The sequence below is a fragment of the Corapipo altera genome, unplaced genomic scaffold (assembly GCF_003945725.1).
Source record: "Corapipo altera isolate COAL_440 unplaced genomic scaffold, ASM394572v1 62, whole genome shotgun sequence".
In the NCBI taxonomy this organism is placed as follows: Eukaryota; Metazoa; Chordata; class Aves; order Passeriformes; family Pipridae; genus Corapipo; species Corapipo altera.
Window position 1 is genome coordinate 11,370,700 of NW_020884894.1, and position 21,582 is coordinate 11,392,281.

Here is a 21,582-nt window from a genome sequence, read left to right on the forward strand (position 1 = left end):
GTCGTGGGAGCTTTCTCTCTCACTTCCAGCTCAGTCCTTGGGAAAGCTAGCATGGATACACAGGTAACAGCCCTTGGGATGCACTTGGCAGGCAGCTGAAGCAAGTTTTGGCAAGCAGCTGCTCAGGGTCGGACCAAAGGTGTCATGTACCCAGCATCCTCCCCTGCAGTGGCCCAGGAAAGGTGCCAGAGCAGGTGTGGGGCACAGGGGCATCTCTGCAGAGTGCTGCTGGATGGGGTCACACAGGTCCCTCTCTGGACTGGGGTGGAGCTCCCCTCCCCAGCAGTGTCCAGTCACTCCGGGAGCCTTGGCAAACCCTTGGCACCGGTGATGCCCTGAGGGAAGTGGTTTGACACCCTTCCTACGCAGCGCGTGAGGAGCTCGCTCCTGCCTCGTGCCAAGCGGGCAGTTTAATCCAATGGCCCCTCGTGCCAAGTGGGCAGTTTAATCCAATGGCCCCTCACTCCTGTGCCAGCAGAAACTATGGATGGGTCACCCCTGTCCTTGGCCCGCGGTCCTTGGCACTGTCCATGGGCTGGAGGCTCTGTTTGATTCACCTGGTCTGAGCATGGCAGTGTCCCCAGAGCTGGTCTGGTACACACTCTGTGCCGAGACTCACTGCCTGAGCAGTGCCTGCCTCCTCTCCCTTCCCTAAAGCATGAAATTCAGAGTGAGATTTGGCCACACTGGGGAATGTTTTGTACTTTCCCAAGTTATTGCAAGCAGCAGGTGGGATCAGGGACAAGCAGTTGGGGAGCAGTGCAGAAGGGACTGGTGTGGGGCACCAGCACACCCCGTTTCTGATCATTTACTGCTGCCCAGTGCAGCAAAGACAACATTTCTCTCTTTGCCCGGCTCCAGGCAGGTGGGAATAAGCCATTCCTGTTTCCTTGCAATAGTCACTCCTGCATCGAGCGAGACTGCTCACAAAGCAACCACCACATATGCTGCAGGGTGTGAGGGAACTGCCTGCAGCATCCGGGAAGAAATTCCACCCATCTGTGCAGGGCTGCACAAACAGCCAGGGCAACAAGGGCTTTTCCTCCTTCCTCTGAAGTGCCGGCCGTGCTCCTCCTCAGGGCTGCTCACATACTATGGAGATAGACTGTAATGGACTGTAATAACACACTAAATACCACGATTTGTCGGTCCATCACCTTTAAATAACAAGTCTCCTTTCCCTTCCAAGCTACGAGAGCACTCAGGCATGGAAATGAAAATACTTCCGAGCTGAATGGCTGTCACGTAGGGAGGCGGAGGGCGGGAGCCCTCTCCCTGCAGCTCCCGGCACGGAGCACCCCGGCCCGAGGGCTGCCACGGCGCCGGGCAGGACCCCAGTGCCCTGCCTGCCTCCCTCGGGGGCAGACACTGCCCGGGGCCTCCCCGCACTGCAGGATGTGGGGTTTTGTTCACCCGCAGCTCAGACGCCGCCCGGCTTCGCTTTCCCAAGAGGAGCCTCAGGACTGCGGGCAGTTCCCAGGCAGTTCCCAGGCTGTTGTGCCATGTGCCAGCACATCGTCCCAGGCAGGGCTGGGGGACACTGGGGGACACGGCAGCCCCCCAGCTACTGCAGCCACTGAGCCCCCTGGTTTGGGGCGCAGGGAGAGGGCCATGGGTGCAGCATGCACCACCACGCCAGGAGGAAATGCTGCTGGGGGCTCCCCACGGAGGGAGAACCAGCAGAGCAACACCAAGTTCTATCAGAACAGCACTTAAAAAAATAATTTTAATGTTTTAAGATACAACATCTGTTTATTCCACAGCAGGATCCCACAGCCTGAACTAGCACAGGGGGTGGGAGTGGGCATGGCAGGGGGCCCCAGAGGGAGGGATCAGCGCTGGCATGGGTGGGGGCAGCCCCGGTGGGCTCATCCCTGACCACACATTTGCCCAAACCCAGAGCTCAGGCTGAGCCCAGCCCAGAGGGGTGCAGCCTGTGAGCTCTGGGTGTGCACTCACTGCACGGCAGCATCCCGGGGCTGGGAGTGCCCAGTGGGCACAGCCCCAACAGACAGATCCATACATTCTCCAATTGAAGCTCCACAGGGAGAAAGGGCATAAGCCTTTTGCCTCCCTGGATCTCACCATGCTTCCAAATCCCCTTTTTCCCTAGAAACTGCAGCCTCCGTGGCTCAGGAGCCTCATCACTCAAGCACAGTAGCAGCATATCTCAAATTATCCATAATTTTCCCTGTAGAGCTTGGAGACAACAGCCAAAAGGAGTTGCATGGAACAAGTGTCCTTGTGTTTTCTCAGTGAGGAAGCAAAGGCTTTCCAATATGCCACCATCTACGAAAAGACAATGTGGATCCCAAACTCAAAGGCAGGTGCCTTTCCCAGTCACCAGGAAGTGTTAGCAACAAGGCAGGGACAGGTTAAAGTGCATTTTTTCACCTGGTCAGAGCAGGAGATGGAGACACCTTAAAGCCTAGCAGTACCAAAACTGCTGGAAGCAACTAATCCCAGGGACCTTGGGTGCTTGGCTGGGCTTTTTGCACCAGCCACAGGTACTGACCAGTGAGCAGGAAGCTATTTAAGAAGTAATGCTGAAAAATGCCACTTCCTTCTCTTGCTTTATGGGGAAATCTAAACAATGTAAACAGCCATTCAAAATAAGTAACTCTGAGCACAGTCTCACAGACTATTTGCTCTTCAAGCGCCATTTACAGCTCACCTCTAGAGCTCACTGTTGGTTGAGAATTATTTCTGCCTTTAAGTGTGTAAAACAACTGTTTTGCTCACTTTGAGCCCCTGTAAGGAGGAACCTGGAGAGACACTACATCACTGGAGTGAGTTTGGCTCTGCCAGGTGGGCTCTTTCCAGGGGAGCTTTCAAACACCTCCTCATCCCAAACGCACCAACGTTCACACACCCCTCTGCAGGAGAGAGCAGTTTTTCTGGTCTGGCATCCATTGCCAGCAATGGACACAGGGAATTCAGTCAAATCAATCTGAAAGCAACCTGGGAAGTGTAGGAGTACTGGAAGCACTTGTAAACATCACCACAGCGCGTGGCCAGGACATCCCGCTTCAGCTCCTCGTGACGATCCCCTCCGGACACTGCGGAGCAGAGCTTGGGAATGAAACCCTCCACCCCATTGTGGGGTGGCCCCGCTGTCTCCCCTGCTCAGAAGGTGCTCTCGAGCAGGCAGTGGCACCCACAGCCCGTGGGACACACCTCCTGCGTGCGGAACCACTCCATCATGTGGCTGGTGTGGCCCCCGTGTCCGCAGGTCAGGCAGAAGTTGGAGGAGCCGCGCACGGCCACGTGGCAGATGGCACACTGGAAGGTGAAGCCCTTGCAGATGGCACACTGGGTGCCACGCACCTCGCTGCGGCAGTGGCTGCAGTACACCCCGAACTCTGCCGGGAGGGAAGGAAGGCAGAGCAGGACAGTTAGTGCTGCTGGAATCACGGACAGAGCAGCCCTGCCAACAGCCCCCCCGTTCAGCAGATGAGCTCCCTGAACCCACTGCCCAAGAGACCTGCCTCAAAATTCCCCCAGGAGGGGAGAATGGAGACCTTGGTTTGATCAAGGAACAGGCAATCGGAGTGTCAGGGCACCAACTGGCCCACTAATTCCCCTGATAGCTCCAGCTGCCTGCTGGGAATGTCTGTTGGATTTCTACCTTGGGAGACACTGACACATGAAGGCTTCCCCCGCTCTGATCCGCCTCTCACCACTATGAAGTGTCATTAAGCAGACAAGAACAGCCTCTATTTCTCATCACAGAGAGAGGGCCCAGAGTGTACCCAAGGCACCTGATGCCTGTACAGTGACCTGTCAGCCATGGAGAGGCAACAAGCAGCAATTTTCACTCCAGTAACTCTCCAAGAGTCATTCTGGGTGACAAGGTGAGGCAACTGCTGCTTCTCTGGCATCCCTCCCCTGCTTCTCTCCCCACAGGTTAAGCACATCTGCCCCCAGAGGTCTGGGAAGAAGCCATTTTGCCTTAAGCTGGGCATCTACACTGTGGAAAATATTTTGGGAGAAAAGTTCTCTTTGCCTATTTCTTGACTAGCTCACCCACTTAGGGATCTTGCAATTTTAACATAAGGACACTTCAGCCCAGACTCAACAAGGACAGGGCGTGTCTGAGCTTTTACTCCGAGGGAAAAAAGGAGATCCATCAGCACAGAGCTGAGCACTGCTGGCGTGGCAGTGTGTGCATTTCCAGCTTTGCTGCAGAGATGTCACAGGTGTCAAAGCCCTTGAACCAACACCTGCAGGCCTCATCTCCACCCAGAGCAGTGAAGAAGTCAAACCCACTCAGTTGCAGAGCTAAACTCTGTCAGAGGTTAAATGCCACATTTTCAGTGACATTTCAGTGACCAGTGGACACTCTTCATCTGTGTAGCAGGATGCTCTGCATAAGCAGGAGCAAACCAGCTTGGATTTTGCCTTACTTGCAAGCTACTGGTGATGGCTCAAGTGTGGGGGGGTCCTGCTTTTTTTAGTGCTGAAGGATGCTAAACCAGCTTGGTCAAACTACCTCAGATTAGACCCATCACACAGATGATAGGTAAGACAAATGCCTCCTCACCAAGGCTGGCACCGACAGGGATAGGAAAGCCCTGGTAGGGAAGGGAGAGGCAGATGTTTATAGAAGAAGAAATCAAAGAGCTGATAGCATCTTATTCAAAAATAAAGCACATTCTGCTGAGCAGGCAGGATGACATTTTATCTAAAATTGTACGACTGACAGTCAATCACTTCATACTATGAAAGAGCAGGCCCACTTTTAAATGGTGGGGGTTTCTAACACACCTCCCCTAGATGTGTATGAAGATCCTTCCCTTGGGTGGAGACATCCCTGAAGGTCACTCCTCAAGGGTGAGTGAGAGAGATTTGCCCATGGCCACTGCTTTGGGTGAGTAACATCAATGTCTACACAGTAATTACTACGCTAGCTTTGATATTATTGATTTAATAACCAGTGCACTATATTAGTAGTTATAACTTTCTATACTGTGTAGTAAATGATTCTGATTAAAACCTGTTTAGTCCAATCATTATCATTATTATCATCAATTTCAATAAACCCTTCATATTTTATTCATATTAAATATTTGGTTTGCCATTATTAATCCTTTGGAACGATTCATACTAAGGTTCAATTACACCTATATAATCATTTTAAACCCTTGGATGGGTGTCTCAGATAAATTTTGTCCATTCAGTCTGTGACACATCCTGCCCTGCAGACTGCATGTTCCTAACCTCCTGAGGCAGAGCTGTGACCCTGCCTGGGCAAAACTGGAGCAGACACTCACCAATTCCTTTGTGGGGATCAGGGGGACATGAGACAAACTTCAGAACCTCCGCCCGCTTCTCTCGCAGGCCCCAGCGATAAAGGATTTCTCCATAGCACTTCTTAAAGTCATCGAATTGCTGAGTGTTGGCAGGATCCAGCAGCCTGGAGGAACAAACAGGCTTGTGACTGAGCCTTGTCTCTCAGAGGCTCTGGTTGCAACGCTCTTTCTGGCAATGGCTGTGCTATAAACGCAGCACTTCCCACGTGCTGCTGAAGCGCTGCTGAGCACTAATAACTTGTTCTGCACTCCACAGTGCAGACTCCGTGGGTGGACTGCCCTCCGGGGCCACGGCCACTTAGGGATGTATCATGTGTAATTCCAGTAGTGTTGATCTGCAGGATGAAGCTTCTCCAAGTGATTAGGTGGATGACAAGGTCTAGGGGTAGGTGTGGTACAGCACCAGCGCCCTGGCGATGGAGTTCCAGGTGACTTGGACACAGTGTCACACTTCCCTGAATAACACATATAACCTACCTTTTGTTCTTCTCATGCTGGTCTTTCTCCCGCTCCCGATGATCAGGATACATGAGGTTTCCGTAGCGGAAGTCATCCGGAGAAGACTCGCACCAGGGAGTGGAGGCCTGCTCCGTGTCTTTGTTTGCTGCAAGCACCAAGAGCTGTGAGCCCACCTCTGCAAGCACAGCCTCCTCAAAACCAGCCTCAGGGAGGGACACGGGAGACTACAGGTTTGCACCCCCACGGGTTTCTCTCTGACACGTTGTTTCACCCTCTGCATTCTGAAAAACACTGCCCTGACTCCGAGATTAAGTGCCAGCCTCTACTTGCCAGGTGCTTCTCCTGCACTTGTGGTGACAGGACAGGCAGGGGGATCACCAGGCAGAGAAATCTAATGGGGAGGAATCGCTTTTGTCTTTGGCTTCAGACAAAAAGCAACCAGGCAATCAATGCCATGGAGTTTGCTTGGGAACACTATCACTGGTGGACCTGGGCTCCTCTTTCCTGGAGAGGGAGGACTCTCATCCATCACCAGGACTGCTGCTACGTAAAGGGGCCTCTGTATGCAAGGTACTGCCCCAGGGGCAGGGAGATCACTGCTAATAACTGCTACAAGGCAATATCCACTCCGCTAACCCCCTTCCTCCCCTCTTCCCCATGTCACAGATGCCTGGATATCACACTAAAAATTCACAGCTTTGGTGCTAACAGGGCTGGTGCTGCCCCAGGCTGTGTATATCACTAGGAATTAGCCAACAGCTTCAACTCAAACATGGGAGCCCTTAGGAGGGACTGGTCTTTGTCACCTTTGCAGCTCAGATATTGATGGCACCAAGAACCCAGTCTTCCCAACTGCTGCTGTTTTTCTAGAGACAGGAGAAAGCAAAGCACTGCTTTTCCCCCTGAACCCCGTGGAATTAGCTGGCTGATGACATTTCAAGGCCACTCTTGATACCCATTGAATGACTGTGGTGACTGGGAGAGGTGCCTCAGGATTGGAGAACAGCAAATGCCACTCCTGTCTTCAAAAAGGACAAGAAGGAGGACCCAGGGAACTGTAGGCCAGTCAGCCTGAGCTCGATCCCTGGGGGAGGTGATGGAGCAGCTAATCCTGGGAACCATGTCCAGGCACATGAAGGACAAGGAAATTAGCAGGAGTAGTTGGCATGAGTAATGGCCTTCTCCAAAGACCAGTCAGGCAGTATCTGCTGAAGTCAGAAGATGCAGAACTGCAGAAACCTTGATATAGATACTGCAAGTCCTGCTCACTTCCAGCCATGGAATCACACCATGTTGGCCAACCCCTCCAGAGCTGCTCTGGCAGAGCACATCTGCAATCACAGCCAGTACTAACTCCCTCCTTTCCCCACCACAGGAGCCATCTAAAACCTTGGCCAGAAGGGAGGGAGATTCCTTTACTTACTACCCAGGTCTCGTACCTATGCTCCAGCCTCCAGTGCCAATTCCAGGATCTGACATGCTGGAACAGGAGCCAGAGGAAGTAAAGCTGGGCTGTTGAGGGAGAAAGGAGAAGAAATCATGTCATCTGCATGAGAGATGTTCAAAGGTATTCAAGACAAATGTGAAAGAAATGGTGACCGTACGTATCGGCTGTGGGAGGCCAGGTTGGAGGCACGCTGAGGAAAGGGGCCGTAGGAGTTGGGGCACCCCTGTAGCCTGGATTGGGCTTCAAACACACTGCAGAGCATGGCCAGGGTCTGCACGTCATGGAGTTGTGAGTAATGAGCCAGCCTGGGAAATGGAAAGGACAGTGTGAGCCTGGGCAGGATTCAGTGGTGAGAACATCGAGACTCCAGGGCAGCTAATTGTGAGCCTGCTGCGTGGTTTGGGTGACGTGACTGCCCACAGGTGGCACGTGTGCTCTGAGGGACTGGGCTGGCTTTTCTGTCACACCTTTGAGAAGGTGAGTTCTCCTGAAAATGCTCATGCCCTAACTGGTGGGAGAGAAACAGGAGCTCTGGGAATCCAGCAGTACTCGTGGCCTGATGTAACACTGGAGCCATTACACTCACTCTCAGCCACAACATCTTTTTGACAAAGCCCTCTGGGGTGCAAGCATCCCACACCTAGGCAAAATCACACAAGGTAAAATCCCACTGCAGGTTTTTTGGATGGCTAGGAAATTTCTGGTTTGCTCTGGAGACTGAGAGTGATGAACAACCTGTGCTCCACTCTCATTGCTGCCATGGAGCGGGAGAGAGCTCAGCTAATCAACAGTATGGAAACTACACCACACAAATCCTGTGCCTCCAAACAGGGTGTATCAACAGATACAATTACTAGTTGTAATATGAATTACTAATTATGCACCCTCCTCAGCAGAGTCACTATCTGGAAGACATCTGTACCTAACACTTGGCTTTGAGACCACTGGAATGATTTTCCGGTAATGCTACGTGGCAACAGGGAATCTGAAAGTGAGAAAAGCTGCTGCACCAACAGGCTCGTTTAGTGGGGAGCAGGAAACCCACACCTCCAAACCAGGCATTGTGGGCAGGGTGGAAAGCAGAGCTCCACCTGCACCTGGCTGTTGCTCAATGCTAGCCAAGGAAGACCTGGGTGAGAGGTGGAAGGCCAAGTGCTGCCTCCCATATGCCATGAACACATTTGGAGCTTCCCTTTGTGAGGCACTGCAGGCTTGAGAGTGGGAAAAAATCCATGCTGTGGCACCACTACCAGGTCTGAAATGATGCCTCACATGTCCATAGTTATGGAGGGCCCTGCTTCAGCAACCATTCCCCAACCCCTCCCCAGCACTCAGACACCTACAAGGACTCCAGTAATTGACGTCCAAATGGATGTTGTGCCCAAGGTATCTCCAAATCTGGGTCAGACTTCGGTCCGAGACAGAGATCAGTGGCTACCATGGCCAGTGACCAAACCTGGCAGACAGGAAGGAAAAGCAGCAAAGCTACAATTAGGAATAACCACACTCCCAGAACATAGGTGTGCACAAATTCACACACAGATAATAAAGGAGCTTGCTTTTTTTTTTTTCCCCTGACAGCAAGGAAGAGTTTCGGTCTCTGTGTCACAAATAATACAGGGAATAACACAAACTCAAAGCTTTCCCTGTCTCACTTGCTCTGAGTTTGGGTTAAATGTGAAAGCAGAACAGTCTATATCTAACAGACCTGTCAGGGTAGCTTAACAAATCTGTTGGTGAATTTTATACTCACAAGCTTCAAAAGGGTTTAGATTTGATACAGTTCTTGGTTTCGGAGATGGTTGGTAGCAGAAAGTTTACTGGTAAATCAGTTTTTGCATAATAAGTATCTTTTGATTAGTTTTGAGTGTTACTGAACGCTGTTCTCCTAGCACAGCCTGGCACAGACAGGAGCACGGTTTGCCATTTCTAATTCAGAAATTCAACTAGTTAAATCAGAGAACTGACAACACAGAAAGGTAAAAAAATCACATGATCCAAGTACTAAGAACAGTAGTCCCACGGCTGCTCATTGTGAAATCAGAGAGAAAGAAACAGAAGAGAAACTGAAACAAGGACAGGGCTGAGTATGGGAGAGCACAGAGAGGAAACAGGAAAGACGCCACTTCCTACACTGCTCCAGAGCACATCCCACACGTAACCTGCCACTCGAGCCTCTGTGGCTGCTGGGAACACCTGCAATACAGGCTGGAGTTACATGGACAGGGAAAAACAAGCAAGAAGCAGAGGTATCTCAGAGAAATCTTGTTGAAGTTACTCCACCCAAGCTCTGGTCCAATGAGAGCAAACTAGACTGCAAGAGGAAGCACAGACAAAGGGGAACCAGACCTACTTTCTCTCTCTGGGTCCAGCAGAATCCACCAAGAAGCAAAACAACAGCCTGAGTTTGCTTTGGTTCAGATCAGGTAAGCCTATGCACATTGCCTGCCCAGCTCTAGGAAGAGCCAATGCTCAGGAGATGTGCACAGCTGCTCTGTCACTGTCAGCTCCCACCTCTCTCAGGTGCTCCTGCATCCTGTCAAATGTTCTGCCTGTCGCAATGGACTAATCACAGGGAAAAGGATGGGCCACAATAGCCATTTGTCTCCTATTTTTAGCTGAAGGCAAGTAGCCAGCCCACTTTTGGGGTCCCTAGGCCCAGGGTCTCTTGGGAGAAGCCAGCTGTGTTAGCACCTAGTGCCAGCACAGATTAATGCCAAACAATGGAAATGATTACACAAATACGAAAAAAATTACGGATCAAAATGCTGACAGCAACTAGGCAACTGTGCACAGTTACTCCATTTGATGACTCAAAAGCAGGCTGCATTCCTCAATTTGCCTACAGGAATTCCCTGAAAGATGTGCTTCACTCAATTTGGCAAAGGGCATAAACAATCTTCTTGCAGCCCTGGGAAGGAATCTCTCCATGCCAAGAGTCAGTGAGGTGGGGACCACCTTGCCAGCTGTTCCACAGGCCTCTGCTCACCAACCAGAGGCTCCCTGGAACAGCTGCTGAACTCAGGTGGCTGTTTGGGGATCACAGTGGCAGCACAAGCCACTTGAGGGTAGCACAGCATGCTGAGGAAAAGGTCTGATTATATGTCACACCTGTACGAGGTCCCTCCGTCCCACAGCCAAGGCCGAGGCAGCGTTCTTCTGGCAAGTCTCCTGGATATTATTCACATTCAATCTGAAAAGAAAGGAGAGAACTGAGCTCTCGTTGGCACATTACCTAGGAAGGTGGGGAGGGACAGGAGGAATGTGGTCCTGGCAGCAGTGAACAGCCCAGAACCTCCTGGTCAGTATGAGCCTGCTCACGTGGCCGGGATCCCCTGCCTTCCCTCTCTGTTATTGAGGGATCACTTCCATCCTTCTCCTAGTATTCATTTTCCCTAATACACTACACATCAAGTCCAGCTCCACACTAGCTGGGATTGATCCTAAGCAGCACCATTTCCAAGAAGATATCAGACCAGTGCCAGGATATCACCAAGCCCAGAATCATTCTTATCCCTAAAAGCTGCTGCCATCAGTTCCACGGTCCTGTTCCCATTTAGCCCATCAACCTGCTCTGATTGACCTGGAGGGAGATGGTGGCATGCTGTGGAGAATCAGGATGGCTTTCAGCCTGTTCTCAAGTAGGAAATCACACCCACTGGGAAGTCTCTAAGGGGTTGGCAAGGTGGGCTGAGGAAACCCACCTGGACTTTTCTACTTGTCATCAGAAATCTTCCCAAGACTCTTAACACTTCAACACTGCTAAAGATTTTAAGGCATATGGAATATGCCTGGGTTGTTTACATGAGATATCCCAAGAAGAAAGGTCCAACAGGTTTTTTTAAAGAACATTCTTTTTGATAATATAGAAAAAGAGAGAAGGAAGGGGTTTTTTCCTCTCTTCCACCCTCTCCCCCCCCGGCTTTAAGGAAGGAAATCTGCTTCTTCCCTGAATGTCCATAGACTGGAAATTCCATGAAGGACCAGTCAGTATTACCTAAGCTAAGAAAGAAAAAAATTCAGGAACAGAGGTTTTGTAACTATATGATTTAGAAAGTTTGGAAAAACAAAGCCCTTTGTTTATAAAAAACTGAAAACCCCACAAAAATGCTCACAGAACCCCGTCCTTTCCATTAAAGCAGAACAACTTGCAGTACAGACCTGGCATGCACAAACAAGTCTCCAAATACTTCTGAAATTAAAAAGCCTTATGAGCTATTAACAATTTTATAGAACAAAAATATGCATTTACTGAGATTTTGAAACCTGTGCGTTTGAGTGTAGAATTTAACATGAGATCTGAAAAAGAATTTGTACAGATAATTTCTCTCTTTAGCTGGTGAAAACCTGAACCTGTAAGATTTGCAGTGATGATGCTGAAGTACTACTTCAAACTCTATTTAGAACACCCCACCACAAACTTCTTCCCTCGCACTTTTCAGATTTACAGGAGGCAAGTCCCCTCTCACAGGCAGAGTGGGACCATAAAAAAAGCAGTGAGGCAAGAACAGAGGGAGAAGGTAGAGACACATTCAAAGATCAGTGCTGACTTCATCAGGATTAAAGCACAGTAATGCCAAAAACCGTTGCTTTCATTTGGGAGAGGACGACAGCACACACAAACTCACATGTAGAGCTCTCCCAGCAGCTTGTGGACAGGCAGTAAGCAGGAAATATCTTGGATAATAACTTTCCCAGCAGCTTTGATGGGTCTGTTGTTGGCATCTGTCCCCTCTCGTTTGCTTTTCCACCTCCTCGATTTCTGCAGAACGAACAGTGAGTTACTGGGGAAGAGGACAGCAGGGTGCTCAGGACAGGGAACAAAGCACGAGGGTCAGGAATAATGCAAGCAGCACCCAAACCTGCCTTTCAGAAGGCTCTGTGTTACCCTGAAAAACATCCATGGCATGCCCAGGAGAACAAGCATCTCCATCTGTAGGAAGTGAAAAGCAGGTCAAGGCAGCGAGCTCAAGGTCAAACTCACTCAAAAAGTATTTTGTGAGTTCCCCCGTGAAAGCCAGTAAGAGAACAAATCAACATCGGGATGCCAATCAAACCTGGGCAAGTTTGGCAGGAGGACTGTTCAGTTCTCTTTCTCTGGGAACCCTCTGCACATAGACCAGGGCTGACTTCAGCCAATATCAGCACAGAGACAGGCGGGACACAGCTTCTGCTCACCCTTTGCCTCAGGGCAAGCTGGCAGCTCCAGACTGTCTCTAGGTCAGCCCTTCCAGGGTGAGTACAGCCCTGCTCAGCCCCAGCACAGGGCTCCCACCTCCTGCTTTATCATCAGCTTCAAACAAACAGGCAGATGATAAAGCAGGGCCCAAGTTTTCCTAGCAAGGATCCTTAGCTACCATGCTCACAGCTACTTACAGCTGGCTCAGGACACAAGAGGGGGGAGAAGAAAGGAGAGGAACCAACAAAAGGGAACAGAAACAAGAAGCCAAGATTCCCAAATACTCCCTGTAAGAGACACGGAGGCCATCTTAATGCCAAGTTGCATAAAGCTACCTTGGCTGTGTAAAACACCACAGAGTATTTGGCTGGTATCCTGGCCTCTTCCAACTCCTTGGTCTAGGAGGATGAGGAGACAGGACAGGAGGATGTGCAGTAGCACAACAGCCAGAAGGCACTGGAGTTCTACCAAGGGAAGCACTGGCTGCTGTGCAGGGTTCTGATGCTTTGCAATGCTGCTCCCCCATGGCGTGTTCCCTCAGTGACACACAGAGCCCATGTGCCTGGCCATGCTGAGCTATGGAGGGCCTCCTGAGGCACTCCTGCTGGGGCTTCTTACTCCTCTATTTGAAGCAGAACAGCCCCTCTGAACGGGCCAGCGAAGCAGCCCTGTGCTGATGACTCTGCAAGGCAGACACAGCCCACACGGGCTCATATCCCTGCTCCTAAAGAGTAGGCTGGGCTGCAGCAAGGGCAGGACTTGGACTGCAAGCAGGGTCACCTCTACTGTGGGTGTGAGGCCAGCTCTGGGATGGCTGCATGCCAAATGGCCTTTGACCACGATCGTGCAGTCCTGTGAGAACCTGGGCAGGCTTATCAGACACAAAATGTCCTTAAAAACTCCTCCCGAGTTATTTATTATAGTTATAAATTTATTATCATTATTATATTATATCATTGTTATAAATGAATTCCTCCTTCACTGCCTGCCTGGCCCAAGCTTTAGGCCAATGTGCTGAGAAGGTCTTGCCATGCTGAGCACAATATCAGCACACACCACAAGAAGCAAAACGGATGAGCTCCTAAAGCTGCTCTGGACACTGGGCAGCCAAGGATCAGAGGCCCCAGCATAGGTATGACAGTAAGTAAAGAAGGTATTTCAGCCTTGAAGGAGGTAAAGGTGAGTTTTTCCAGGCATGCCCATGTGACAGAGCATCACCATTCCCCTGATCTTCCATCACTCCCTGCTAGTAAAGAGGAGCAGAGTGTGCACAGTGCCCAAGATTCAGAGGTACCAAACACTGGTAGAAACAGGGCTGTCAGCATTCAGTGCTCTGGAAAAGCTGGCTGACTAGGGCAGGGTGCTGTTCTCTGCCACATCCCCTCAAATCCTAATTCATCCAAGCAGAATCTGCCTGCAGTACTTATCTGTACCCTGAGGCTGAGAAGCACTGTGCAGTGGAAGGTGGCTACAATGGGGTCAGGTGGGAGACCCAACTCTCTTCAGCCCATCAGTTCCTAATCAAGGCACTGCCTGGATCAGCTCTGCCTCTCTTGCCATTGGGCAGGCTAATCCTCTTGTGATAACCTAAAAATTTAGCTGCCTTCCCATGGTGAAGGATGTGGGATGTATTAAAACAAGGTTCCCAAATAACAGTGGCACCTGTACCCCATTCCTTCTGAGGGCAGGCAAATGCTGTCTCCTACGTGCAGCGAGGAGCTGCTGATGCTGCCAAAATCAGTACCTGAGCAAAGCTTGGGAGCCCCAGCATGACAACATGGCACCAGGGCAAGAGCTCAGGCACTGTCCTGGAAGGGCTACTGGGCTCCCCACAACAAAAGCTGTGTCTGAGCAGGTGTTTGAGCCCAGGCTGGCAGACACAGAACCACATTCTTCAGGGCTATCAACAAGGGCTTCTAGAGCTTGGCAGGTAATTTGGAGAGCAACTTGCCACCTCCTGACCATCTGTAAGCCAGCTGCCTCCAGGACTTAAAGCCATTGGAGAGCTCCCTCTGCCCAAGGCAGGTTCTCTGCCTCATTTTTTAGGGGAACAGATTCAACCTGCTCCTGCCCTCTGCAAGAGCAGACTGAAGAAGCCTCCCAACAGGCATTTCAAAGACTAGAAACATGGACGACACACATCACTTTCCACAGGTAATTCAGTAATTTTTTTTTGGAGGAGAATAACAACAAATGAGGATGAGAATGAAAAAGAGGTCTCATGAATGGTTTCCACTGCTTGCTGTTAGCATATCACCAGACAAATGAAGACACTATAGATATCAGAAACACCTGAAGACTGGGACTCACAATAAAATTGTCCTGTTTTCTTCCTTTTAGCACTGCCTATTTACTGGCAAAAAAGGAAGCCCTAACTCTTTACTGATGCAGCACCTGGACTGGCCAGTTAATGGTCAAAGGCCCTGCCAGTACTACACTTCCATGCCCACCACTTCCTGCCCCTAAAGCTGTGACAGAAGAAAATCATAAAGCCACACACAGAGTCACCATTAAAAATGTCTGGTTTTTCACAATTCAGGTTTGCCTCAGCTACAGCAATAAAGTGTTAGGGAAAAACCCACAACTGGAAGTGTGGGAACCACCACGGATGAGGTAAAACTCATCACCATTGACAGCAGAAGCTCTACTTTGAATCCAATAATTGCTGGTGTTAATTACAGGAGGGGCTCTCCACCAGGTGGTATTTTACGGGCATTACCACAAAGGTGGAAAGCTTTAGGTTGTGTCTGTCTGGCCAAGGTCCACCACGAGGTTTCTCCCACCCTTCTGCTTCGTTTCTTCTCCTGGGAGGAGCTCCCACTCTGGTGTAATTGAAGGGTGTCACCAAGGCTCATGGGCATTAGGGTAGAACAGAAAACACGTCTCTTCCTAGGGACTGGAGCACAGGTCAGGATGGGGAGCAGGAAACACAATGGTTGGAACTGAAGCAGAATCAACATGCATGCACCGAGCTAACTACTGACAGCTGAAGGACAAAGGTGTGGCTCTTCTGCACTGCCCCGACACTTTTATCTCTTTCTGTAAACTAGAATCCATGCCAAGGAGAACTGCATCTATTCAGGTGCTCCTCGGTTTAAGGAGAGGAAGATAAGAAAGAAAATAGCTATGGTGATAAGTAAATTAAGACTCATCAGTTCCTGAGAGCAGGAGAAGGAAAGTAACCAAAGCATTTATGACAATCATGGGATTGGAGGTGACAGCAGGGAACAGCACTGAATAATGACTAAAAAAGCCAGCCTGCACCTGCACTACTGTACCCAAGGCTGTAATTTGCTGCAATCTGAGGTGATAACGATGGCAGTAAATGGGTTACATGTAGAAACAGATAGCCCAAGAATAAGCCACCAACTGCTTTGTAGCAACCACCATTATCACTGCATACTCAGCAGAAGGAGTTGCAAAATGCTGCGTGCCCGCTTGGAAAGGATGCTGAACACTTGGGTGTGTGTGTCTTTGGATCCTGCTGAGGCAGGCAGTGCTGGAAGGAGGATCCTGAATTGCAAAGTGCCTGTTTCGCATAAGCATATGCAAAATTTCAGGATTCGTGGTATCAACTGGCCTTAGTAGGGCAAAGGGAAGGGTTGTGGGCAGAAGAAAACAGTCTCAATGCCAAAGATTAAGCTGCAATGAGGCATTTTGAAAATAATTCATCTTGCTCAAAGTCAGGTTCAAACTGCTTCTAATATTATTTTTTTTAAAATAAAATGTAAAAATTGCTGCCTCCCTGCAGAAAGCTATGCTCCTTTATTCTGAACAACTGCCTACACACCAACTCCCCCATGTGGCTCATGCAGCACTGCCTGGATCTTCTCTTCAAAATAATCAACATTTACTATTTCCAGCATCTCCCACAATATCAGGCACCTTCCACAAAGGTGCTAAAAAAAGACAAGGCCCTTTTGAATCAAGTGCCCCACGGCAGGAATATTTCTTTATAGCTTCCATCAATCAATAGCTGGCACCTGCCCTGAAGCACAGGCACCTGGGCAGAGGAGGTTAGCCATTACCTAGGAAGGATGAATTATTGCTTCTTGGAAACTTGCTAAGCTCTAGGTTCCCCAAGCTGCCTGGGCAATGCTGAGCTCTTCTCCCAGCAGGAAGGCACCTGGTCTGAACTAATAACCCACACCTCTCCTTGTGTTTGCCTGTGTCTTCGCCTGAGGCAACTACTGCCCAATTTAGAGAGTCAGATCAGCCTCTTCCAAAGGTTATCCACAAATGCAATCAATCCTTCAAGGCTTGGACTAACCCTTGTATCATTTTTAAGTATATGTTAGACAAAATTATAACTTTATCACATCACTACTTGCTCTTCCTTCCAGGCCAGTGGTAAGGGAATTAAACTGTGGACCTTTGTGCACCACAGTTTATCACACCACAACCTGGCAAGTTCCTTGCTTCATTTTTTTTCTTTCCTTCAGTCTGTTCCTGATCCAAGACAGAACTTCATTTCTTGCATCCACTGCTCCCGTTTCTTTATTAGCTCTTTGCAAAAAGGCTTGATGGAGTCATGCAAATTGCTTCTGCTTTCTTTCACCTATTATTTGCTAGTATAGTCTTAGAGCTGTTGTAATTAGGAAAGTTTGATCCTATTATACCAAGTTAAATTAGGTGTTACAGGATTCTATTTTATTCCCTGCTGCCTTATGAAGAGATAGCATGAAGGACAGCAGCTGTGAAAAAACAGCTGTTCACACAGACATTAAGACAAACGGACCTACAGAGATCATTTTAAAATTGAAATTGAGTTTTCTGAGCTTTGTCTATGCTTGGCAGATGAGTGATGAGACAGTAATTGCCCAAACGTACAGCACAGCTTGAACAACCCTGATATCATCAAGATGTTCACATGAATGATGTTCAAGCTTGAGGGACACGTGGACCTGACTAATAGAAAACTACTGTCAAAGCAAACTCAGAAGGGCAGGTGCCAGGAGGAGGCAGTACCAGGGTGGCTGGAAGTGCAACCACTCCAACTGAATGCAGGGCGGTGCAATTCCAAGGGCTGGGAGAAGATCACAAATTAAGGAGAAAATTCTATTTACTGGTCCAGGAAATAAGACTGTATGGTGGATTGCACTGAGAACTGGCAACACATTTTAACGGGATGACAGATCACTGTCAGGAACTCAACCAGTTTGTTCCTTCCACAACTCTGAAGTGACCTTTCCTCCCTCTCTGGCAAGGCTTCATCTTCTCGGAAACGAGGAGCCCTAATGTCAGTCTCATCAGTTGGTTGATGATGTATAATAATCACTCAGCTCCTCTACAGGGCACTCTCTCTTTCTTAGAGGTCGATCTTTTCTTACGCTTCAAACTACCCCTTGGCATCCTTTCCTGACTGCAAGGCCAGGTGAAACAGGCATCTTGTGGGTCAACAATTGTACCCTGCCAGCTGCTGTCTGCTCCTGTCCACTTACAGCTCCTGCTGCAGCCCTAGGCCCTGTGTGGAGTGCGACTCCCCCACTCCTGTGCAGGTTGCTCAAAGGCAGGCAGGTGGCATCTTATTCTTGGGCCCTTGGGCAGAAGACAGGGTCATATCAAGGACAGCATTAGCACAGCACACAGTACCGGGAAGTCGTTAATTGCTTGTATGGACCAACGTCGCCGGGCAGAGCGAGGAGACATCTGTACGCGAAAACGTTATACCCAGGAAAAGGGAAGAGAGACACCAAGAAAATTAAAGACAGAGGTAAATAAACTGAAATGAAAAGTGCCCTGAACCAGCAGAGTAAAAGATACCGTACCCAACAGTTCTGTTACACAATGAACAGTTGCAAACCACGATCCCCCGCTTTCACCCTCACACCATTGCACCACACACTACGGCCCTGGCAAAGCAAGAGCTGCTGTGCCTGTGCCCCATACCAGCTCTGATGGAAGACTCTGGCAACCACAAATCTGAATAAAGTCTTCCACATAGAGTTGTATTATTGCAAGAAGCACTGAACTGCTTTGTGTGACCTTGTTCGTACCATGAATTGAGCAGAGGACAACACCCAAGTGCCCCACATGCCCAAACTCTAATCAGTTTTACTCCTCTTGCCTGAAGTGCAAACTGCATCGTTTCTACCACAGCTGTCCAGTGCCATGGCACAGAAATCTGCAGGAAGCTAAATAAACACTCCTGCTTACTCGGATATCCCTTTAACATTCAGCATCCTCCAGGACTTCATTCACTGGAACCTGCTGTAACTGTTCACTTTCGTTTTAAACAATAAAAGCCATATGTCAGGATATTAGAAGGGATGTAGAGACACTGCTACTTGGCAGGGCCATGTGGAAATTGTCATTACAGGTTGAGGAACTCATTCAGATTGAGTGAGCAATCAAATTTGCTGACTGATGATGCAGAATAGCTCCAAAGTAGGCTTTCATTAGGAACTTGCAGACATTTCAGAACTCAGTGCAGTATTATAGCAACAACAAATGAGATCTTTCAAACCACATTACTGTACACTTACTTCAAAAAAATATTCTGTGTACAGTTCTGTAACAGTCAATACAATAGAAGGGGTTCTTTGGGTCATATGTAATGCATGTAACATTTATTTTCAGCTGGTGATGGACAGTCAGGACCATCAGCCATGCCTTCAGCCTCCACATCCCCGTGCACCTCACTGCTGGGGGAACCCTGCAGCCAGGGAGCCAAGGCTGCAGGGCCCCATGGAAAGAGAGAGCCCTGTGCTACAGGTTCCTCATCAGGCCTCACAGAGAAGGAGAAAAGGGTTAGTTGAAGGGAATTTGGTACAGTGGAGAAGCAGAAAACTACACTCAGCCCACCCACCAATTCCCTGATGGGAAGCATAAGGTCACCACTGTCACCATCACTGTGTACAGCAAGGCTGAGCTGTCCCTATGTCCCCACTGGGATGACCCTCTAACTGCAGGGAGAAAAAACACAGCCATGGCACCTTCTTTAAGAGACACCCAGGTTTGAAACACTGACGGCATCGGCACAGTACGGATACAGCTCCTCCTTTCTGCTGACTGCTGCTCTTCAGTGGGGGTTTTTTTGAGGGGTGAAAAAGAGGGAGGAAGAAAGGAGGAGCGTGCATGTGTGAATAAAAAGTGAGAAAGATATATATATATGTGCGTGTGTGTGTGTATATATATACACACTTAAATGAGCACAGAGAGGCTCAGTGCCAGAGTGAGTTTCATTTTGGTTTACTAAGGAGCTCTCTGCTGGATTCAGTAGCTCCCCTGCCTTTATGGGAACATGACATCTTTGCTGTCTAGCAATGGGCAGATTCCATTTGTTTGCTAATGGTAGTGATGCCAGTGGCTGCTGCTACATGGGATTTAAATACTTGATTAACGCTGACAAATTCAGTGTCGGGGCTGAAGTTATCAGAGTTTAATGCACAAAATTTCAACTTCTATTTAATGCAAACATAAAATCCAAGCTTCAGAGCAAGGAGTTAACTAGACTCAGAGTCTGGGCTTTTTAAAATCCTCACAATGAAGTGACATAAAAATATGTAGCATTGATCTAACAGAGGCCATGACATCAAATCCTGAAGAATCAGAAAACCTCTGCTGAAGGGAGATACAGGTTTTTTGGTTTTTTTTAAAACTATGTCATCTGCAAGAACACTGGAACTAGCTCCCTGCTAGAGTCCTCACATTTCTTCCAGCATGCAAGGAGATACCTTGGCAGGGGTAAGTGGAACACAGGAATTTCCCCTGGCTTTCAGCAGACATGGCTTTGCTCTCTTGATTTTTTTTTTTTTTACCCCGTGACAAAAATCTTGTCGCCATCTATACAAGGGCTGGGGAGACAGGTCACATGAAATTGCACCAAGCTGCTTCCACATGTTATTTTTAGCCTTGTCTGTCATCTTAGAGAGCTGTGTGTCGGAGACAAGCATGCTGCAGAGGATAGAGGTAGCTCTTTAAATAAACTCTCCTGCAAAGACGAGGACAGGCTGTAATTCTTGTTCCAGGCAGCACCATTTTCTCTTTTCAGAAAAAAAAAAAAAAAAAAAAGGTGGTGTGGAGAAAAAAAACCAGAATGGGGACTCAGAGTCTTCTGGGGTCTGCATGGAGGCAAAGCTTGCACTGGGGCCAGAGGTGTGGTAGGTGTAATGAATAACATGTAAGCAGGACACAGTCCCAGAGACAGGGTTAGCTGCCACATCGTGCTCCACCAGAAAAACAAGACCTCTTTCAGTGCCCAGGAAGGATGGGAGTTCAAGGCTCTGATTTTCCCTTTGCTCCCAGGACAGGAGTTCCCAAGCTGCACTGCAGGAGAGTGCAGACAGCTTTTAGCTTTCCTTGGGGTAGCTGGAGGCTCTCTATTGCTGCAGCAGATTAGTGCCCTCTACACGGACAGTGAGCAAACTACTCAAATGCCCCAAGTTCTTAGGCTCTCAGTGGAAGTTTACTGCATTTTGCAAGCCACTTCATCCCCTGCTGAAGCCCAGAGTTTGTTTCTGAGAAACCTGCGCAGCCTATTAATCCCATAGCATCTGCTCCAGGCACATCAGGAGCTCCAGGCATCCTCACAGCTGCTTCACAACTACCCCATGGCCACCCTACAGTTACAACAGAAGGAAACAATCCCACTCTCCCCCCAAAGCCTTGCTTGTAAACAGCAGTGACAGCAAAACCTACACCTAAACCAGGAGTATGTGGATTGGAAGATCTTCAGAGAATCATGCAGGAATGATTTTTGTTTAAAAAAAAAAAAAAAAGGTCCAAAGGGGCACATATCCCTGAAAGAGACACCTGAAATAGAAATAACCAACTATATCCCATAATCCAGGAGAGGCTGGCAGTAAGCTGGAGAGAGCCAAAACCCTTTGCAGTTACATATGTCAGGGAGTACCCAGAACAGCAAGAGCTGCCTATATGCACTTATCTGGAGACTATGAGTTCTTAAAGCGTGAGATTTTAACCCTATGTAATGAAAAGGGAGACAGTGTAATGTGCTGAAGGAAACTGTGATGGTCAGCATAGAGAAACACCAAAATAAGCAGGTCAAATGCTAGAGAGGATCAGTAAAGAAGTGACTAATAGGAGATAAATCCATTTGACATTTTACAGAGCTGCCTGTAAAAAAATGTCTTCTTGAGAGGAATATGAAGCTTCTGTTACTAGAAATGCTAAATTAAAGGAAAACAGATCACAAAAGCTGAAGTGTTAGAAGTGTTTTGGTC

At 48.8% G+C, this 21,582-nt stretch overlaps 1 protein-coding gene across 3 annotated transcripts in view; it reads right to left on the reverse strand.

Annotated features, from left to right (window-relative positions):
- Positions 1 to 1,712: 1,712 nt before the first annotated feature.
- WDR59 (WD repeat domain 59) overlaps positions 1,713 to 21,582 on the reverse strand; it is a 48,838-nt gene continuing 28,968 nt past the window's right edge. For 2 of the 3 annotated variants that reach the window (XM_027646734.1, XM_027646735.1), the window contains exons 19-27: positions 17,990 to 18,046; positions 11,847 to 11,980; positions 10,330 to 10,411; positions 8,562 to 8,674; positions 7,376 to 7,523; positions 7,211 to 7,283; positions 5,790 to 5,916; positions 5,274 to 5,416; positions 1,713 to 3,362 (exon numbers count right to left, since the gene is read on the reverse strand). In XM_027646734.1, coding sequence (XP_027502535.1) covers positions 3,127 to 3,362; positions 5,274 to 5,416; positions 5,790 to 5,916; positions 7,211 to 7,283; positions 7,376 to 7,523; positions 8,562 to 8,674; positions 10,330 to 10,411; positions 11,847 to 11,980; positions 17,990 to 18,046 — 1,113 coding nt within the window. In that variant the 3' untranslated portion in view covers positions 1,713 to 3,126. The remainder of the gene's footprint in view (positions 3,363 to 5,273; positions 5,417 to 5,789; positions 5,917 to 7,210; positions 7,284 to 7,375; positions 7,524 to 8,561; positions 8,675 to 10,329; positions 10,412 to 11,846; positions 11,981 to 17,989; positions 18,047 to 21,582) is intronic. The other variant, XM_027646736.1, reaches the window with a different exon arrangement.